The following is a 19,617-nucleotide window of genomic DNA, read 5'->3' as shown; positions in this document are numbered from 1 at the left end:
AGACAAGGAGAAGGAGGGACAGAAAAGAACTTAAAAGGAAAGTTAAACCAATGAGATAACTACACTGGAAGCGAGTCGACCACACTGTCCAGAACAACGGTCGCAGCGCCCGCCCGCGTTTACGTGTCAAAACGCAGGCCCCGAGCATCGCATCCATGAGGGCTGGGGAGGGCGGGGGGCGTGAGGGGGGGGCCTGCCCCAGGAAAGCTGTGGGGCAAGGGTGGCAGGAGAGACCTGAGCCCTCAACCGGAACAAGGGTTTTACGTCCCTAAGTACAGAGCTCTCTGTGTGTAGTATTTACAGTCATGGAGGAAGAGCCAGGAGGGAACCCTACAGCTCAGAATGGTCACTCCTGGGCAGGCGAGGCTTCTTCATAAGCATCTATAAGGTTTTACTTTCACACCTTGTGAAAGCCTTCCTGTAATCACATTTTTAACTAATTGAACAAAGTCAATCCAGGTGGCAGGCCTGGGGCAGGGGCCGGGGTCGGGGTGAGAGGCAGGGCCTGCGGTGGACGGGGCGTGGGGACCAGCAGCCCAGGAGGCCCCCTCTGCAGACGCCGCGGCTAAAACGTGCTCCCGCCTCCAGAGGGTCCCGCCCGCAGGACTCAAGCCCCACAGCCCCTCCCAGGCCCTGACCTGACCCCGACAGGCGGACCGCGGGGAGCCTTGGAAGCCGCCACGGGGACACAGCGCCACCGCGTGGACACGACGGGAAACTTGTCGGGAGGAGAACAGGACCGAGCGAGCTGCCCGAGCTGCCCGAGGTCAAGGCCGGAGAAACGGTGCCCCAGACCGCCAGTGAGAAGAAAAGGGACCAAAGGCCCCATCAGACGGGTCAGAGGTGATGAGCACGACAACTTAAATGTGTCAGGTGGAGGTCACTGTGACCTTGCAAAGGGTGGTGTCGGCGGAGAGATGATCACAGGACCTAAGACAGCAGGAAAGGGGCCGGGGAGCCAGTGAGCGTGGATGCGGGGAGAGTGGTTACAAGGGGGGACAGAGAGACAGCTCTGCGGGGAACGGGTCGGGGGGCTCCTCAGGAGGAAACAGCTACACAGGCGTGTGCGGGCGGGAAGGACCCAGAGCAGGGAAATCGGGTGACATGGGCAGGGCAGGAGGAGAAAGGGCTTCGCTCCAGGTGGGGGCGTCTGACCTGGAAGCGGTGCCAGGTTGGGGAGTCCACAGCAACAGGGAGAGAGGCGGAGCAGAGGCACGGGGACGCGGGACAAGAGACACGCGCTCACCCCCAGACACCGCCGCCCAGATGACCGGCCGGCGCTGTGGGCTGCGCAGCCCCGGGCAGGACTTGAGCAAGCTGTCCCCATGGGACACCCGGCACTTGGTCTGCCCGGCCCTCTTTGTAGGACCGTGTCCAATGCTCACTCCGCTGCCCCGTGTCCTGCAGGGCCCTGAGCGTCCCTGGTGCTCAGCGACTCGGCTACGCAAGCCCACCTCTCGCAGCCCCTCCAGCCCCGAGGCCCTGAGCTTTGGGGCCCAGCCCCACGCACGCAGGAGAACAGGCATCAGAGACTCCTTTGTGGCTAAGGCCATCCAGGGAGCACAGCCAGGCCAGGCTGCCGTCCCGTCCCCTGTCCCCATCCCTGCACACAGCCTCCAGGCAGGTACCTCCGTCCACAATCCCCTTGCTCAGGCCGTCCTTGTTGTCTGAGGTCAAGAGCAGCTCCACGATTCCCCGGTCCTCCAAGGCCTGTGGGGGAGTGAGATGAGCCAACCTGTTGTTCCTCAAACCTCCTGCCACATCACACGCTGAACTCTCACCACGCGGCAGGCTGTCAGGCCCGAGGGGCACTGGGCAGCTGGCTGCTGGTCCCGGATGGATGGCCTGTCAGAGCCACTCGGCAAGGCCACCAGGCAGAAGACTGAAGGGCTCCGGGTGGAGGGGCCGGGACCCCCAGGGCAGCCCACCCCTCCCTGTGTTGGGCCTCGCTGCAGCCACGCGCCCGGGGAGATGGGAGAGGCGCCTTGGAGGGTGCAAATCACAGGAGGAAACCACAGCGGGAATGCGCGTGGTGCTGGGGCCGACCGGCGTCCTTCCCCGGGAGCGGCAGCTGCGGCTCAGGAACAATCACCATCACGCAGGCGTCCCTGCGAGCGCCTTGCACAGGCCGTCCTGGTCAGCCTCACACCTGACATTTCACTGCAGGGTGAGGAGGCTCAGAGACAAGGGCTGCAGCGTCCAGAGCTGGCGGGCAGGTGCGCACCTGAGCCGGTCCATCCCCGTCGGGCTCCGCGTGGGGCCTGAGGCCTGCGGACCAGAAACCCCAGCAAGGGCACCTTCCCGACACTTCTTCCTCAGGTATTATGACAAGACTGCTTATTTCAACCAAACTCCTTTGGAAAGAGGTGAGGCAGTGAGCAGTGACTAAGGCTCCCATCTGCCCGGAGGCCGTGAGGACGCAGCAGAGAGGGCTTCATTCTCAGGACTTCAGTCGGGGGAGGCCAGTGCAGGATCGAAGCAGCCAGCCCATCGCCGATGCTCAGCAGACCCTGCTCAGGCCCCCCTGTGCACGGCATTGGGGGGTGGGGGGAACACAACTTGACAATGTCCATCTCCTAGGGGCACAGACTGACCGCCTGCACCGCGAGGGACAGTCGCTGCCCCCGAGCACCTGCCACCGCCAGGCAGAGCTGGGCTGTGCCGACCACCTCACTGCTTCCCCACAGGGCCAAGACAAGGACGCTCCCACCTCTGCTGTGCGCGTGGAGACCCTAAGCCTCAGCGGGCAAAGTGCCCTGCCCGTGGCCGTCCTACGCAGACAGTCCCACATCTGCAGGGCCCCGAAGAAGCTGCACACGACTCAGGGCACATCCTCCCAGGGGCTTCAGTGATGATGGCGACTGCTCCTGAGCCACGGCCGCCGCTCCCGGGGAAGGACGCCGGTCGGCCCCAGCACCACGCGCATTCCCGCTGCAGTTTCATCCTGTGATCCGTACCCTCCAAGGCGCCCCTCCCAACTCACCGGGCACATGGCTGCAGCGAGGACCAACGCAGGGAGGGGTGGGCTGGCCTGGGGTCCCGGCCCCTCCACCCGGAGCCCTGCAGTCTTCTGCTGAGCAGCTCTGACAGGCCGTCCATCTGTGACCACAGAGGCGTCCCTTTGTCCACCTGTCTCACATGCACCCCTTCCCAGACACCAGGGTCACGACTGGGCAGGGGAGGTCTCTGCGGGGCTGCCCCCATCCCCAGCAGGGCAGCTTCCTTCTCTGCAGCCCAGAGATTCAGTGAGCACCTGCTGGGGAAGCCCAGCCCAGGAGAGTCTCGGGGTCTGTGCTGGGGCAGTAGATGCCCTCCTGGCCTGAGCCCTGGCCGGGCTCCTTCCAGCCAACCCCAAGGAGGAGGCCAGGGTGTGACTGGGCCTGACCGTCAGGACTGATCTCTCCCCATCCAGCTTCAGGAACACCACCCTCCCCAGAGACAGCCTTGCCCCTACAACGGGGGCTTCTGCGGGGGGGTGGGGGGCAGGGGAGAGTGGGTAAGAACCTACAAGCCATCTGCAGGGACTAAAGGAATTCCAGAGGGACACAACTCTGCCTGTGACAGCAGAAGGGATGCCACCCAGGACACCAGGGGCCGGAGCAGCCCTAATTAAATTAGTGGAATCACTGAGGCCACTTAAAGCTTCCTCGCCTCACAGAGGGGTCGACCCTTCCAAGTGCAAAACACCGGTGTTGCTGATAACATCACGGTCCTGTTTACTGACTGCTCACTGGATGCTGGAACGGCACTGCGTCTGCAACCTCACTACACGCACAATGTGGAGAGGCAAATCCTCTCGTTAGCCCAGCTGCACAGAAGAGGAAGTGAGGGTTTAGAAAAATGAATGCAATTTATTCCAGGTCTCATTCACCAAGTGACAGGAACCACCTCTGAGCAGAAGCCTGTTCTTCTAAGTGTTGCCCTGGGCCTGCCCCTCCCTGCTTTGACACACAGTCAGGGGCTCCCAGCCACCCACACGCTGGAATCAGATGTCTGAGCTCCACCCCCAAGACCCTTAGTTAATGGCATGGCATATGGCCTGGGCACAGTGAGTTTAAACGATTCCCCAGATGAAGCCAATGTGCAGCTGACAGTGGGGCCGCTGCTTTGGGTGCTGGAGTGAGAGGAGCAACCCACCCCTCCAGGAAGGCCTCCAGCCATCGCCCTCAATCAAGGTAGTTCCATTACTCTCAGCCCCATGTGCACTGTGATCCCCATTAAACTCAGCCAACAGAGGGCAAATAAGTGAGGACCCTGTTGGAATAAAGGTCTGGAGAAAAGATTCACCAATTAATAAATGGTCCTGGGTGACATCAGACCCTCACATTGCACCAGAGCCCAGAACACCCCACGAAGAGGTGACCCAAGTTGACTCTTACCTTCTTGACGTAAGGCATGTAGGCAGGGTCTTTGTTGTAGGAACCATACTCATTCTCCACCTGCACAGCAATGATGGGTCCTCCGTGCTTGTACTGGGAAAAGAGAGAACAATCAGAAGCTGAGTGTGCAGTGGGAACCGTACTAGCTAATGTCACCACACTTATTGCCAATTATAGCAAAACAACCCATTAGAAAGCGCAAGTCTCAAAAGGTTTGGTATATAATTGAGTGGTGTCAGTAAGACAGGGAGTAGGAAGCGCCAGGCCCTCGTTCCCCTATGGAAACATCAAACAAACAACTGCACGCTGACAGAAATAACTTTATAGGAGCTCTGGAAACAAGTCAAATGTTTAAGCAAATGAGTGAATACCCAATCAAGAAAAAGACATGTTCAAAATGGTAGAAGATTCCATGGTTTCGATCACCTTTGTCCCACCCCCTCCCTGGCGTAGCATGGTGCAGTCAAAAGGACGCATCCCTATTTCCAGTTCCCTCCCTGAGGACAGAAGGAGCAAGATGGAACTTGTTTGCAACGTCCTGGGCTGTCTGTAGGCTCCCCAGGGGGCTAGTTTCTGTCTCATCTGACTTGGAGGTCAGACAGAAAATGTTGGCATAGTTTGGACCTCAGGCTGGAATATCTGTAGACGATACACTGCAGAAGGCAGTGATGGGTCACAGCATGTACACATTTCAGGGGGACTACAAACCCATGGATGCCTGGGGGCAAAGGATTACAAAGGAAGGGAGGGAGGGAGGGAGGGAGGGAGGGAGGGAGGAAGGAAGAAAAGCATACACACAGGCCAGACAGGACATATGCCAAAAAAATATCTGAGAAGATCTTAAGCCTGCACCCCAGGCTGATCTCAAGGCTCAGGAGCCCACTAAATAGTAAAGGTGTCCCCAGAAGACAGCAAACACTGGGAGAGAGGACTGTTTTTATAAATGCCCAATTTTCACCCAAAAAACACAAGGCATACAAAGGAACAGGAAAATGTAGCTCATTCAAAGGAACAAAATAAATCTCTAGAAACAGTCTCTAAAGAAGCTAGAAATAGTCTCTAAAGAAACACAGGTGCTTAACTTACTAGACAAAGACTTTAAAACAGCTGTCATAAATATGCTCAAAGAGCTAAAGAAAAACATGGACAGAAATCAGGAAAAGGACTTACGGACAAAGTCAGAATATCAATAAAGAGACAGAAATGATTTTAAAAAAGAACGATACAGAAATTCTGGAGCTGAAAAGTACATTATCTAAATAGAAAAATTCACCATAGGAGTTCAACAGCAGATTCGAACAAGCAGAAGAAAGAGTGTGCAAACTTGACGACAGGTCATTTTGAATTACTGAGTCTGACAGGCAAAAAGAAAAAAGAATGAAGAAAAGTGAACAGAGCCTGAGAGACTTATGCAAATCACTAAACAGACAAATATACTCATTACGGGAACCCCAAAAGGAGAAGAAAGGGGCAGAGAGATTATCTGAAGACATAATGGAGGAGACATGGATACACAAATCCAAGAAGCTTCAGTGCACTCCAAGTAGCATTAAACCAGAGACCCACACCAGTACACATTATCAAACTGTCAGAAGACAAAGAGAAAGTCTTAAAAGGAGCAAGAGAAAAGCAACGAGACATGTACAAAGGAGCCCCAACCTTGCAGGACATTTGGTCCTGTCCAAAACATCCATAAGACATTCATTCCATAAGATATTTAGTTTATGCCAAAAGGTCCTTGAAATCTGGTTCTATCCAAAATGTCCATGAGCATATTTGGTCCATGCCAAATGGTTTTGGACAGAACCAAACATCAAAGCCCCGTTAGTGTGGACCAAATGTCTTATGAACATTTTGGACAGGACCAAGTATCTGCTAACTATCCCTAATAAGACTATCAGTAGATATCTCATCAGAAATCTTGTAGGACAGAGGCAGTGGGATACTGTATTCAACGTGCTGAAGGAAAAACCTATCCAGTGAGAATTCTATATCCAGCAAAACTGTCCTTCAAAAGTGAAAGAGAAACTAAGACATTCTCAGACAAATAAAAGCTGAGGGAATTCATTACACCACTAGACTTGCCTTACAAGAAATGCTACACAGAGTTCCTCAAGTTGAAATGAAAGGATGCTAGATGACAACTCAAAACCAAATGAAAATATAAAGTTCTCTGGTAAAGGTAAATATGTGAAAAAATGTAAAATCCACTATTATTGTAATTTTAGCTTATAACTCCACTTCTTATTTTTAGCTTATAACTCCACTTCTTATTTTTTTACAAGTGCATAAAAACTCCACTTATTTTAGCTTATAACTCCACTTCTTATTTTTTTACAAGTGCATAAAAATATTATGAATCTATATTAATTGGTACATGATATATAAAAATATAATTTGTGACAGCAATAATATAAAAGGGGCGGAGCTTTTAAAGCGTAGAGTTTTTGTATGTGATTGAAGGTAAGTTGGTATAAATATAAAATAGAATGTCTTAACTTCAGGACAGCGTATATAATCCCCATGGTAACCACGACCAAAATATCTGTAGACGATACACAAAAGGGAAAAAAAAGGGAATAAAAACTTGTCATTAAAAAATCAACTAAATACAAAGGAAGGAAGTAATGGAGGAGATGAGGGAGAAAAAAAGCTATAAGGCATACAGAAAACAAACAACAAAAGCGCTTCCCTATTAGTAACTACTTTAAATGTAAATGGATTAAACTCCCCAACCAAAAACAGATTTACAGAATGGATTAAAAAAAAACCCGTTAGTTCTAATAAACAAATTCAGCAAACCTGCAGGATACAAAATCAATGCACAAAAAAATCAGTTGTTTCTGTACACTACCAACGAATGCTACTTACGATAGCATCAGACAGATTTAAATATTTATAATAAATGTAATCAAAGAGGCAAAATACTTAGACACTGAAAACTACAAAATGTTGCCAAAAGAAATTAAAGAAGATGCCAATAAATGGAAAGACATCCTGTGTCCATAGACTGAAATATTGTTAATATTGTTAAGATGTCAGTACTACCCAAAGTGATCTACAAATTCAATGTAATCCCTGTCAAAACTCCAATGTTTTTGAAGAAACAGAAAGAGCCATCCTAAAATCCACATGGAATCTCAAGAGACTCTGAATACCCAAAGCAATGTTGGAAAAAAAAAAAGAACAAAGTTAGAGGTCTCACACTTGCTGATTTCAAAACTTACTACACAGCTATGGTAATCAAAACAGTGTGTTACTGGCCTCAAGACAAACATACAGGACTTCCCTTGTGGTGCAGTTCTTAAGAATCCGCCTGCCAGTGCAGGGGACACAGGTTCAAGCCCTGGTCCAGGAAGATCCCACATGCCACAGAACTAAGCCCGTGCGCCACAACTACTGAGCCTGCACTCTAGAGCCTGTGAGCCACAACTACTGAGCCCAAGTGCCACAACTACTGAAGCCCGTGCACCTAGAGCCCATGCTCCGCAACAAGAGAAGCCACCGCAATGAGAAGCCCGCGCACCGCAACGAAGAGTAGCCCCCACTCACCGCAACTAGAGAAAACCCGTGCGCAGCAACGAAGACCCAACGTAGCCAAAAATATAAATAAATAAATAAATTTATTAATTTAAAAAAGGACAAACATACAGACCAATGGAATAGAATAGAGGGCCCAGAAATAAACTCTCACATGTATGGCCAAAAGATTTTCTACAAGGATGACAAGACCATCCAATGGGGAAAGGACAGTCATCTTTTCAACAAACAGTGGTGAGAAAACTGGATATCCACGTGCAAAAAACGAACCTGGGCCCTTACTTTACACCATCTACAAAACTTAACTCAAAGGACATCACAAACCTAAATGTAAGAGCTAACACATTGAAATTCTTAGAAGAAAACACAGGGGAGAAGTTACATGACACTGGATTTGGCAATGATTTCTGGGAGGTGGAACCAAAAGCACAGGCAACAAAAGGAAAAACAAGATACGTGTGACTTAACATTAAAATGTTCTGTGCATGGGGGCTTCCCTGGTGGCGCAGTGGTTGAGAGTCCGCCTGCCGATGCAGGGGATGCGGGTTCGTGCTCCGGTCCGGGAAGATCCCACATGCCGCGGAGCAGCTGGGCCCGTGAGCCATGGCCGCTGAGCCTGCGCGTCCGGAGCCTGTTGCTCCGCAACGGGAGAGGCCACAGCAGTGAGAGGTCCGCGTAACGCAAAAAATTTAAAAAAATAAAAAAAAGGAAAGAAATTCTGACCTATGCCACAACATGGATAAACCTTGAAGACATTGCGCTCAGTGAAATAAGCCCGTCACCCAAGGACAAGTACTGTACGATTCTACTTAGATGAGGTCCCTAGAGGGGTCAAGTTCACAGAGACAGAAAGTAGAATGGTGGGTGCCGGGGCTACGGAGAAGGGAGAATGGGAGTTCGTGTTTAACACATTCTTGCCAGGAGACATATTATGGCCACAGGCATTAGTTTCTGCAAAAATCCCCCAGTCAACAATGTGTCAATGGGGACAGTGTCAGTTCTGGAGATGACGCTGGTGACAGCCGCACAACAACGTGAATGCACTTAATGCCACTGAACTGGACACTTAGAAACGCTGAAGATGGTAAATTTTATGTTACGTATATTTAACCGTAATAAAAAAATAACATAATTATGTTATACCCAGAAAAAAATTTTTTTTAATGGACTGGGGATGCCCTTTCCATGCTTAAGAATGCTTCTGGGCCACATTCCTGACAAAGCCTCCATGCCCCCGCCCACCCCCCAACCTACTACAACTCAGGTAATCCCATTTCCTTGTAAAAGTCTAGGCTAAAGTCCTAGCTTCCTGCTTCTTTCATGATTGGGGCGGCCAGATTTAGTAAATAAAAATACAAGACACCCAGTTACACTACTTGAATTTACAATGAAAGTTTTAAATAAGCAGTGAATTTTTTAATGTCAGTATGTCCCAGGCAATATTTAGGATATACGTTAATTAAAAAAAATTATTCCTTGCTTATGTGACGTTCACATTTAACTGGGTATCCTGTGTTTTATTTGCCTACGCTACAAATGACCAACAGTTCCTTTGATCTATGTGTGCTGTGAATATCCCAAACCACTGACTCAAAAACAATTTTTAGGGCTTCCCTGGTGGCGCAGTGTTTGAGAGTCCGCCTGCCGATGCAGGGGACATGGGTTCGTGCCCCGGTCCGGGAAGATCCCACATGCCGCGGCTGTGGCCGTGAGCCATGGCCGCTGAGCCTGCGCGTCCAGAGCCTGTGCTCCGCAACGGGAGAGGCCACAACAGTGAGAGGCCCGCGAACCGCAAAAAAATAAAAAAATAAAAAAAATAAAAAATAATTTTTTATTGATGAACTAATATTTTACTGATGTACAAATTTCTCAGTGTCACACTTACAGAAGCAATTGAGTTAATTATTCCCATTCCTGCTTTTTCATTGCTTCCAATTATTAGATGCCAAGTTGAGATACCTTCTCCCCAAAATGCATTTTAAGACATATGTTTCGAATAATAATCATGAACCGTGCAGCACCTTTTTGGTAGCAGAAGGATGCACTTTGGAAAGTCATCAGTGGTAACTGTAATGACAAGAAGTCCTGCCATCTCACAGGCGAGGGCCTATCCACACAAGCTCCCCTCTAGCAGAGCTGGACCACTGTGCTGCTGGGACGCAGACGGGTGGGTGTTCCAGTTACCAAGGCGTCAAGTGCTGCAGCCCTGGCACTGCGCCAGCAACGTCTGCATCCCACCTAAGGCAACACAGCACTAGACAGACCTCTGCAAAGACCACCAGTCAAGGCCCTCCAAATGCACGTCCCAGGCAGTGGGGGGAAGGTGTCCCGTGTGCAAAGGGCTGCGAGCCCTGGTCTGAGAGCTTCACCTGGACTCTTTACCACCAGTGGGAGGATGGGGAGGGCAAAGAAGGGTCTGCTCGCTTTTACCTGGAGTGGCACCACCCTGACCATCAGGTGGTCAAAATAAAGGTCCACTGCTTCGGTGAAGCCCTTGTAAGTTGTTCTCAGCCTCATGTCGGGGTCTTGGAGTAACCAGCTTGAATGAAAAGGGGAGGGGTGATTAGTTTTACTGTCTGGGGATTTGCTCTGGGCAGGGTGATGGGTGAAAGGAACCAGCTTCAGAGAGCCCAGGAATGAGTGTGGAGACCAGTCTCCCCCCACGTCCACTCAGCCAGGACTCGGGGCAGACACGGGCATGGATCTGGGCCTGCTTCCCACCCGAGGACACCAGCACCGGTGGCCATTCTAGTCCTGATTCATGGCTATAGGTCTGGCTGCCAGAGGGAGAAAAGCTTTTCACTGAACCCAAGGTCCATTTTTCAAGCGTTTACACTACAATCTCATCACAAAGAGGTGAAGACAAAGGGGTCAGGAATCACTGGGACTGGAGGACACAGGTGCCACCTTCCAGTGTCACCCAGAAAAAGAAGCCTGAACCGGCAGCTGAGAAGCTAGCCCTGGTCTCCCCGCTCTGGTCCAGCTGCCCCCAACCTGTCTGTAGCGATCACACTCGCCAGGTAAACACAGAGCGTGACCTCCAGAACTGTAGCCAAGGTATTCTCCCTTCTCATTCCAAATTCTGAGAAACATTTGTATTTTCTTACAAAAGACCTGATGCTTCTCTCGTCCTCATCCGCAAGAAGTGAACAGGCTCAGAAAACTACCAATTTGTGTCAGGTAACTGTGGACGAGAGCGCAGTCTCCTCTGGTCTGACACCTCACGTCCATCGCACGCGGACAGCTCGGGTTTCTCGTCCCCACTGGGATTCTGCCTGTTTCCAGCGCGCCCAGCTCGGCCTCCCGGGGGTGCCCACCCACGAGTCCCTCCCCCACGCAACCGGACCTGAGTGGACAGGTGGGCGCAGGGAGGTCTGAGCTGCTTCTCAGCTCAGACTTAATCCGTCCTCGTCCCGGGCCCGAGCCCGGATACATCGCTGACACACGGGTTTCTAATCCTCAGGGGTGGCGAGGCCGTTGTGGCTCTGTGAGCCTTGTCGGGGGCCCCTCGCCAAGCAGAATGGCCCAGCGACACAGAAGGGATCCTGGGTGGCGAGGCAGTGGAGGGGGCCGGCCTGAGCCCAGGGAGGGCCCAGGTCGCCCTGGAGATGAGAGCGAGGCGGGCCGGAGGAGGCAAAGCACCATCTTTCCCTCCGGGGCGGCGGGGCCGGAGGCTGGGAGGACAGGACCCCGTGCCTGTCAACAGAAAACCCTTGTGCTGGACACCAGTGGTAGTAACGACCAGGACGAGGGCCGGCCGTGGTGCCAGTTGATCCCACCTGACTCCTGACCTGACCACAGACCCGCTACTGACCCCCTGGAGACCACACCCCAAGGTAATTCATCAGGGCCCGAGATCTGAAGATGAAAGCTACAACTAAAACAACTTGTTTCTCTTCTACTTTGTCAAAATGCTTGCACTTTTAAAAAATGCTTGCTAACATCCCTAAGAAACAGAAGGACGGGTTTGACTCTTCCCATTTTTCAGAAAGTGAGGCCCATCCACAGCAGACGTGACCTGACAGAGGGCCAGCCCCGCAGCAGAGGCCTGAGGACGTGAGGAGGGCCAGCCCCGCGCCCGCGCAGAGAAGCCATGTGGAATTTGAAGAGGACAGCAACTTTGACATTGCTGACAATGACGCCCTTTGGCTGCCACTCATTCTGAAATGGAACTTCAGCACAGAATGAAAAGTATAGGTTAACAGCCAAATTAAACCTACGTTGGTGCTTAGCATTTTGCACAAGCGCACAGGACCACTCCGGCCACAGCTGAGGCCCCCGGCCCCACTCCCTCCCCGGAGCAGCTGACGCAGCTGACGCTTCCCCTCCCCCACACACTCCTGGCTGCAGGACCAAGACCCACATCTCATCGGTGAACCAGGGATTTGGGGACTGGAGCAGCACAGGCCCCTCAGCGTGTCACCACCCCCCGCGTTCCCTGGGACAACGCGTGCGCGGGGAAACACAGGACAGGCGCTGTTATCGTTAGACTGGACTACAGCGTCAGCAATGCTCCACTCCGGACACAGCTGAGGCCCCCGGCCCCGCTCACCTGGGCAGGCCCCCGAGGTCCATCTCACTGCAGATGTAGGGGCCCGGACGCAGGATCACCCATAGCCCCACCTCCGCGGCCAACAGGACGAAGGCCCTGGGGGGTTAGTGTCACCAGCTCTCAGGCCTCGGAGCCGAGGGGGGACGGCCTAGCACCACCGCAGGGCAGAGCTGCCGCCCCCTCCCCTCCCCCGGGGGGCTGGGGGCGCTGAGGGCAGGATGCAACCCCCCAGCAGAGCAGGGGATGCCCAGCCGGGTCACAGCCGTGGCCCCCAACCTAGGACATCCGCACAGCACCTCTGGGGGCACGAGGACAACGGGCCTCAGACGGGGCACAGGGGTCCCGATGGGGAGCCTGACCCTGCCAGCCCCCCACCCCGGCAGTGGCAGGACCACCCTGCAGAGCAGGGCCCACCTGGGGGATGGGGCCCCTCTGGGCTGCAGCGAACAGGTCTGGGCTCAGGGCAGGCAGGCCCGGGCCCCCAGGAGTAAGGGGGTCATGGCTGGAGAGCGTTCAGGTCCTGAGAACAGGCTGCAGACCCCAGGCTCCCTCTGTTCTCACGGCAGAGCCCAGGTGCCCCTGGGGATCTCAGTCACCCCAGGAGCCCCCGCACCCCCCTGCCCCGGGCTGGGTCGCACAGCAGGAGCACCTACTCCAGGTCCACGTTCCCAGAGAAGTCGAATTTGCCTCTTTCTGGCTCATGGAGGTTCCACGGTACGTAGCTGTGGTAGAAATGATAATTACAGGCATGAGTTCTCCACTTATCCCACTTTGTCTCCCAAGTGAGCACCTTCGTCCCTAAAACCCCTCACGATGGTTGAAGATGTATTTCTTTTTTTTTTTGCTGTACACGGGCCTCTCACTGTTGTGGCCTCTCCCATTGCGGAGCACAGGCTCCGGACGCGCAGGCTCAGCAGCCATGGCTCACGGGCCCAACCGCTCTGCGGCATGTGGGATCTTCCCGGACCAGGGCACGAACCCATGTCCCCTGCATCGGCAGGCGGACTCTCAACCACTGCGCCACCAGGGAAGCCCGTCTTAAGTACATTGTCTTAGTGTTGTCAGGGCTCGAACCGAGAACAAATTGAAGAGACCTGGGACCTCGGAGAAGCCAGGGCAAGTCCTCTCCCTGGAAGGAGGGAGAGAAGGCCCAGGAGATCTGGTGACTCCCTCTTCCCCCATCCCTCCCCATCATCCTCTCTCTTCATCAAAGAAAAAGAAGTAACTTTATAGGAAAATCAGTTAAATGTGGGACAAGCTGGGACCTGGGCCCTTTGTTGCAGGATCTGCACCTGGACAAATGTCTCCTCCAACAACAGATACAAAGAAACTATGAGGGACTAAAAATAACTGCAGGCCTGCTCCGGGGGCAAATTATCAACCACAAGATACAAAAAGGCCACAAACCCAACTGCCATTTCTGGGGTGTTGGGGGCAAGAGCAGGGTCCTGTGCACCATCCCTGCACACACAGCACCAAGGGGGCGGGCAGACCACCTAAGCCCCGCCTCCGGCCGGACCCCTGGACCTGCCCCACCCTCACCCCATTCAAGGGAGCAGCCTGCCCGCCTCCGGGAGCAGCAAGGGCACCTGTTACTTGTTCTCGCTACCTGGGCTGCAGAGCGAGTCCCAGTCAAGCCTTGCCTGAATTCCTCATCTGGCCTCCTGTCAAATTCTATTGATTAAAGAGTCCAAGAACCCTGGTCGGTAACAAAAGTAGGGTAAGAAGAAACCCTAATAATCAGCCTTATTTTTAATGAAAACTCCAGATTCCAAACCTTGGAACAGGACAGACGTTCTTACTCTGAAGAAAGGATAAGGAAATGAAGTAAGTTCGTTGAAGGGCCTGATGTAGAGTTAAGCGCGCTAACAGTAATTCCAGCTGCCCCTCTCCTGGACCCCACCCCACCCCCAGCTTCTGGGGGAGCCTCTCTGACTGCAAAGGGTGCCCGGGTGAAGGAGGGGCTTGCCGGCTCCCAATTCAGACTCAAGAGATTATGTAGATTATCCTGCTCTCGTGAGGCGAAATGCTCCCCCTGCAATATTCCTCCAAGCTTCAGGAGCCCTATAACAAGAGCACGTACCCGCAGGATCAGAACTTACACATGCAAATAAATGGATCCCATTAGGCAATCTTCCTGGAAAATCACATACTTTGTTCAACTATGCTGTCATAGGTGAGAACACCCCCGTATTTAGGGCTGTCTTCAAAGCAGTTCATATATCACCAAGAAAATCCATGTCCTTGACTTGTAATCACATATTTTTGCCTGAAATTTTAATAAAACCCAGCCTGATCACCCACTTTATTTCATAGACTTGGATCCAAATATCCGTTGGAAATTCTGAAAAATAAATCCACAAAATGATCCAAGATTTCTCCCCACTGAGCACGCTTTTAACTGATTCACATGTCGGCGCTGCACGGAGTGACCACCACGTGCTGACCCTGTGCTTGTTCTAGGGTGGAAGCCAAAGCTCTGAAGATGATTCCAGAAAGGAAGGTTGCAAACCGCGTGGGCTGTGCTGGAGAGGTGTACACGCACCTACTGTACAGACGTGAGGTGGAGGGCTGGCTGAAAGACTGTGATGACTTCACCACCTGCTGCGTGTACGCTGGCCTCGCTCACTCGGTTCCTTCAGCCAGTGTCACTCCTTCTGCCCCCAGCCCACGTCCAGCCCCCACCGCTCGGCCCCCTGACAGTGTGTGGCGGGGAGGCTGCCCCCATTCACACCCACGCAGGGGCTGGGCCCCTGCTAATCTTTCCTCACAAAGCTCAGCCCGAAGATGCTCCTCCAGGCTGCGCAGGGGGAGGACCAAGCAGGGCTCACCCTCCCGACGTGACGGAGAAGCCTGGACGCAGGCCCAGGAGCCCCCCTTGGCGACAAGGCACAGTGGCCGGGCTGTTGGGGCGCACTCACGTGGTCAGGGTGTTCAGGCCGCAGGCCTTCACCTTCAGCAGCCGGTCCCTCCAGTACTCCCGGGGCACCCGGAAGTAGTGCACGGAGCCCCCGAAGATCCAGAAAGCCGAGTCCTCCAGCATGAAGTTCTGCCCTTTGGCCTGCAGCCCCAAGCGCCGATGCCTTAGCCACAAGGGGGTCAGCCTGTGCCAGTTCACCCTGCAGGGAGCACAGGCAGCCTCAGTGCCCATCCTTGCCAGCCTGGGCCTTGAGTGGGCGCCTCAGAGCCAGGCTTGCCCACCTCCTTCTCCAGCCCCCGGCATCCCTTCCCGAGCGGGCCTGTGCCGGGCGGCCAGACTCAGCACCACGCAGACTCAGCACCACCCAGACTCAGCACCACCCACACCCCCAGCCCATGCAGCCCGCCAGGAACACGACAGACTCGGCCTTCAACATGGAGGCCGTGCTCACAGGAGGGAAGTCAGGGCACACACAGCACAGGTAGGAGGTTCTTGGGGCCGAGAAGCTGCCTTCAGGTGCCAGGGCTGGGGGGACGCGGGGGCAGACACGGGTGCCTACAATGGCCCACACGGCTAGGCTAGATGACACACATCAAAGCAGCAGCTACCTGACACAGTACCTCCGAGCCACCTCGAGGTCACAGCCACCGGGTTGGAGGTGCAGATACCTGGAAAGAGGTACCGGTTAGAAATGGTGTCTGCTCACTGACCGAATTAACAGGTCTTAATTGTTACACCTGGAGAAGGAGTGCTGGCCGAGGGGCACCCGAACAGGACAGGGAGCCCCCCACCCGGGAGGGCTGCCAGGAGGGATGAGTCCCCAAAAAGCGCCCCTTGGTGTCTTGTGGGTTGGCCAGGGGGAGGCCCTCACATGACCCCCGTGACTCGGGGCTCCGAGAACCTCTCCCTCTCTTCTCCACCCCGTCTCCTGACAGCCCAGAGAGAAGCAGCAAGAGAAGCTGGAAATTTAGGAAAGTTGGAGACAGAAAACCAAAAGTGAGTTGGGGCAAAAGCAAATTTCAGTTGGTACCTTTTCCTCTGCTTTAAAAAGGTCCTGGACTTCCCTGGTGGCGCAGTGGTTAAGAATCTGCCTGCCAGTGCAGGGGACTCGGGTTCGATCCCTGGTCCAGGAAGATCCCACATGCCACGGAGCAACTAAGCCCATGCGCCACAACTACTGAAGCCCGCATGCCTAGAGCCCGTGCTCTGCAACAAGAGAAGCCACCGCAGTGAGAAGCCCGCACACCTCAACGAAGAGTAGCCCCCGCTCGCTGCAACTAGAGAAAGCCCGCGCACAGCAACGAAGACCCAACACAGCCCCCAAAATTAATTAATTAATTAATTAAAATTAAAAGGTCCCTGCATCACTTATGTTCTTTCCATTCATTTTGAAACAAAAGCTAAAACCACACGCTGATTGAAAGAGACACGGGAGAACCAGGCATGGGCTGAGGCAGTCTTCAAAGGGACCACTCGAGCCTCGCCGGCCACGGGCACCATGCGAATGAGCCATCCTCCGGCTCTCTCCCCACCTCCGCCACCAGCACCGGCTTCTCCTCTGCGCACACGCCAAGGGCTTCAGCTCTGACCGTCCACGGGAGAGGGAGTGTGCACGGCCCACCCCAGCCCGTGCTCCTCAGCTGTGCAGGCCGGGGTGGTGTCACCGCCTGGTCCTCGCTGAGGTCGGGACAGAAACTGAGATGCCTCCCCAGTGACGAGAGCGACTGCTCGTCTGCAGAAGCTAATCATCAAGGGCTGGGGCAGGTACAGCCACTATGGAGAACAGTATGGAGGTTCCTTAAAAAACTAAAAATAGAACTACCATACGACCCAGCAATCCCACTCCTGGGCATATACCTGGAGAAAACCATAATTCAAAAAGATACATGCACCCCAATGTTCATCATAGCACTATTTACAATAGCCAGGACATGGAAGCAACCTAAATGTCCGACAGATGAATGGATAAAGAAGATGTGGTACATACATACAATGGAATACTACTTAGTCATAAAAAGGAATGAAATAATGCCACTTACAGCAACATGGATGGATCTAGAGATTATCATACTGAGTGAAGTAAGTCAGACACAGAAAGACAAATATCACGATATCGCTTATATGCGGAATCTTTAAAAAAAGGGTACAGGTGAACGTATTTACAAAGCAGAAGTTAAGTCACGGATGTAGAAAACAAACTTATGGTTACCAGGGGATAATGGGGGGAGGGATAAACTGGAAGATTGGGATGGGCATATACACACTACTGTATACAAAATAGATAACTAGTAAGAACCTGTGCAGAGCACAGGGAACTCCACTCAATACTCTGTAATGGCCTATATGGGAAAAGGATCAAAAAAAAAGAGTGGATATATGTATAACTCATTCACTTTGCTATACACCTGAAAGTAACACAACATTGTAAATCAACTATACTCCAATAAAAAGGTTTTTTTTAATTAAAAAGAACATTTTTTTTAAGGGCTCAGGGTCGGGGGGGGGGGCGGGACTTCCCCAGTGATCCAATGGTTAAGACTGCCCTCCAATGCAGGAGGTGTGGGTTCGATCCCTGGTTGGAGAACTAAGATCCCACATGCCACGAGGTGCGCCCAAAAACTAAAGAAAGGCTGGGGCAGTATTCTGTATATTTTTTCTCTCCATTTTCTTTTTCTAGCAATTTGTTTTTATTGTATTTCACCAAGTAACAGGTTGAGAAGCTGAGAAGCGTAGCTCCAGACAGGAACAAGGGGCTGGCCTCAGGCAGCTGTGGTTGCGGAGACGGAGGACAAGAACACTGACCAGGGCAATGTACCAGCGTGAGGCCCAAGAGGATGCAGATGTGGGAGCGGTCAGAGCACATGCAGTCTCCACTGTGGCCTCCCTGATGTCCGGCTAGACTCAGCTACACCAGAGGTAGGGCGGTTTGCGTGCAGCCACGATGGTTCTCAAAGCTGGCAGCGTACCTGAATCCCCGGTAAACTTTTAAAAACAACTGAAGCCCAGTCTGCACCGCAGACCAATGAACTCCCTCTGGAGGTGGGCACAGGCACTGGTCCTAGAAAGATCCTCAGGGCAAGGCTGAGAGCCGCTGGCGGGGTTGAGTTTTTCAGGAGGACCGGGGGCCCCGAGTGGCCAGACACAGGACCGCAGGAGGCCAAGAGGGCGGAAGGTGCCACAGACATCACTGGCCACTTGGGAATTTGTCTAGAGCCAGTCCTGGACAAAGGAAACAGTTTCTACCTACTCTCCTTCTCAACCCCAACACCCTCAACCGCAGCTGTGGACGCCAGCTCTGCTGCATCATCGCAGGAATGGTCGTCTGTGGATAACCTGGCAACCTAGCACTGGTTTCCTTCTCCAAAAAGTTCCACCTTCCAAGTGACTTAAAATGACAATTCAGAATACAGTTCTCCCAAAGGACCACAGACGTGGGGAAGTGAAAACAAATGCAGGATCTTTGAGAGGAGGGTCTGGACAGGAGCCCTGGCCCTCCCCTTGGTAGCGCCATCCCCATGGGTTACGGACCCTGGCTCCGAGGGCATGATCTTCCCCTGTAACACGGGGCCATCACCTGTCCTGACTGCTCACAAGGGCTGCATGGGGATCAGACACCAGGGAAATGCAGTAGAAGGACCTGTGACATGATGGTCCTCACCAGCTGTGTCCAGCACGTTCTTCTGTGAGGCATATAGCAAGGGGGCTTAACAAGACCAGTTATAAAAGATGTTTCTCACAAGCGAAAAAAAAAAGCATCTTCTCGCTACTTGAAATAAATTTATTTTAACACACTTTGCAATCAGAATAACTTCAGTGGATTTTTGTTAATGTCCCTAATATGAAATAATCCCAATCTTTCCCTTCTTTCCCATTTACTTCAGCGTCTAGTTATATTTAATGTGCTGGACTTTGTGCCAAGCCATCTTACTCCAATTTGTAAATTTCACGGTGAAAGCTCTGTCCACTGGGATGCGGTCAGAAGCCAGGGGTCCGCAAACTCCAGCCGGGGCCTCGTGCCTGTGTGCAGCCTGCAAGCTGAGAATGGTTTTCACATTTTAAACGGTTGAAACAAAATCAAAAGAAGAGTACTTCGGGGCTTCCCTGGTGGCGCAGTGGTTGAGAGTCCGCCTGCCGATGCAGGGGACACGGGTTCATGCCCCGGTCCGGGAAGATCCCACATGCAGCAGAGCGGCTGGGCCCGTGAGCCATGGCCGCTGAGCCTGCGC

The 19,617-nt window shown here is 53.0% G+C and overlaps 1 protein-coding gene across 1 annotated transcript in view; it reads right to left on the bottom strand.

Moving 5' to 3' along the window:
• Window positions 1-19,617, bottom strand: part of LOC111165477 (beta-galactosidase-1-like protein 2) — a 39,179-nt gene that overhangs the window by 11,656 nt on the left and 7,906 nt on the right. The window contains exons 2-7 of the mRNA XM_089915847.1: window positions 15,393-15,590; window positions 13,125-13,193; window positions 12,472-12,567; window positions 10,350-10,458; window positions 4,380-4,472; window positions 1,629-1,710 (exon numbers count right to left, since the gene is read on the bottom strand). Coding sequence (XP_089771973.1) covers window positions 1,629-1,710; window positions 4,380-4,472; window positions 10,350-10,458; window positions 12,472-12,567; window positions 13,125-13,193; window positions 15,393-15,590 — 647 coding nt within the window. The remainder of the gene's footprint in view (window positions 1-1,628; window positions 1,711-4,379; window positions 4,473-10,349; window positions 10,459-12,471; window positions 12,568-13,124; window positions 13,194-15,392; window positions 15,591-19,617) is intronic.

Source organism: Delphinapterus leucas, chromosome 7, assembly GCF_059928025.1.
Source record: "Delphinapterus leucas isolate spDelLeu-1000000601 "Yukka" chromosome 7, BTC_Dleu_Yukka2, whole genome shotgun sequence".
Classification (NCBI taxonomy): domain Eukaryota; kingdom Metazoa; phylum Chordata; class Mammalia; order Artiodactyla; family Monodontidae; genus Delphinapterus; species Delphinapterus leucas.
The sequence above is the reverse complement of the archived record's forward strand: the minus strand, read 5'-3'. Positions and strand labels throughout refer to the sequence as shown.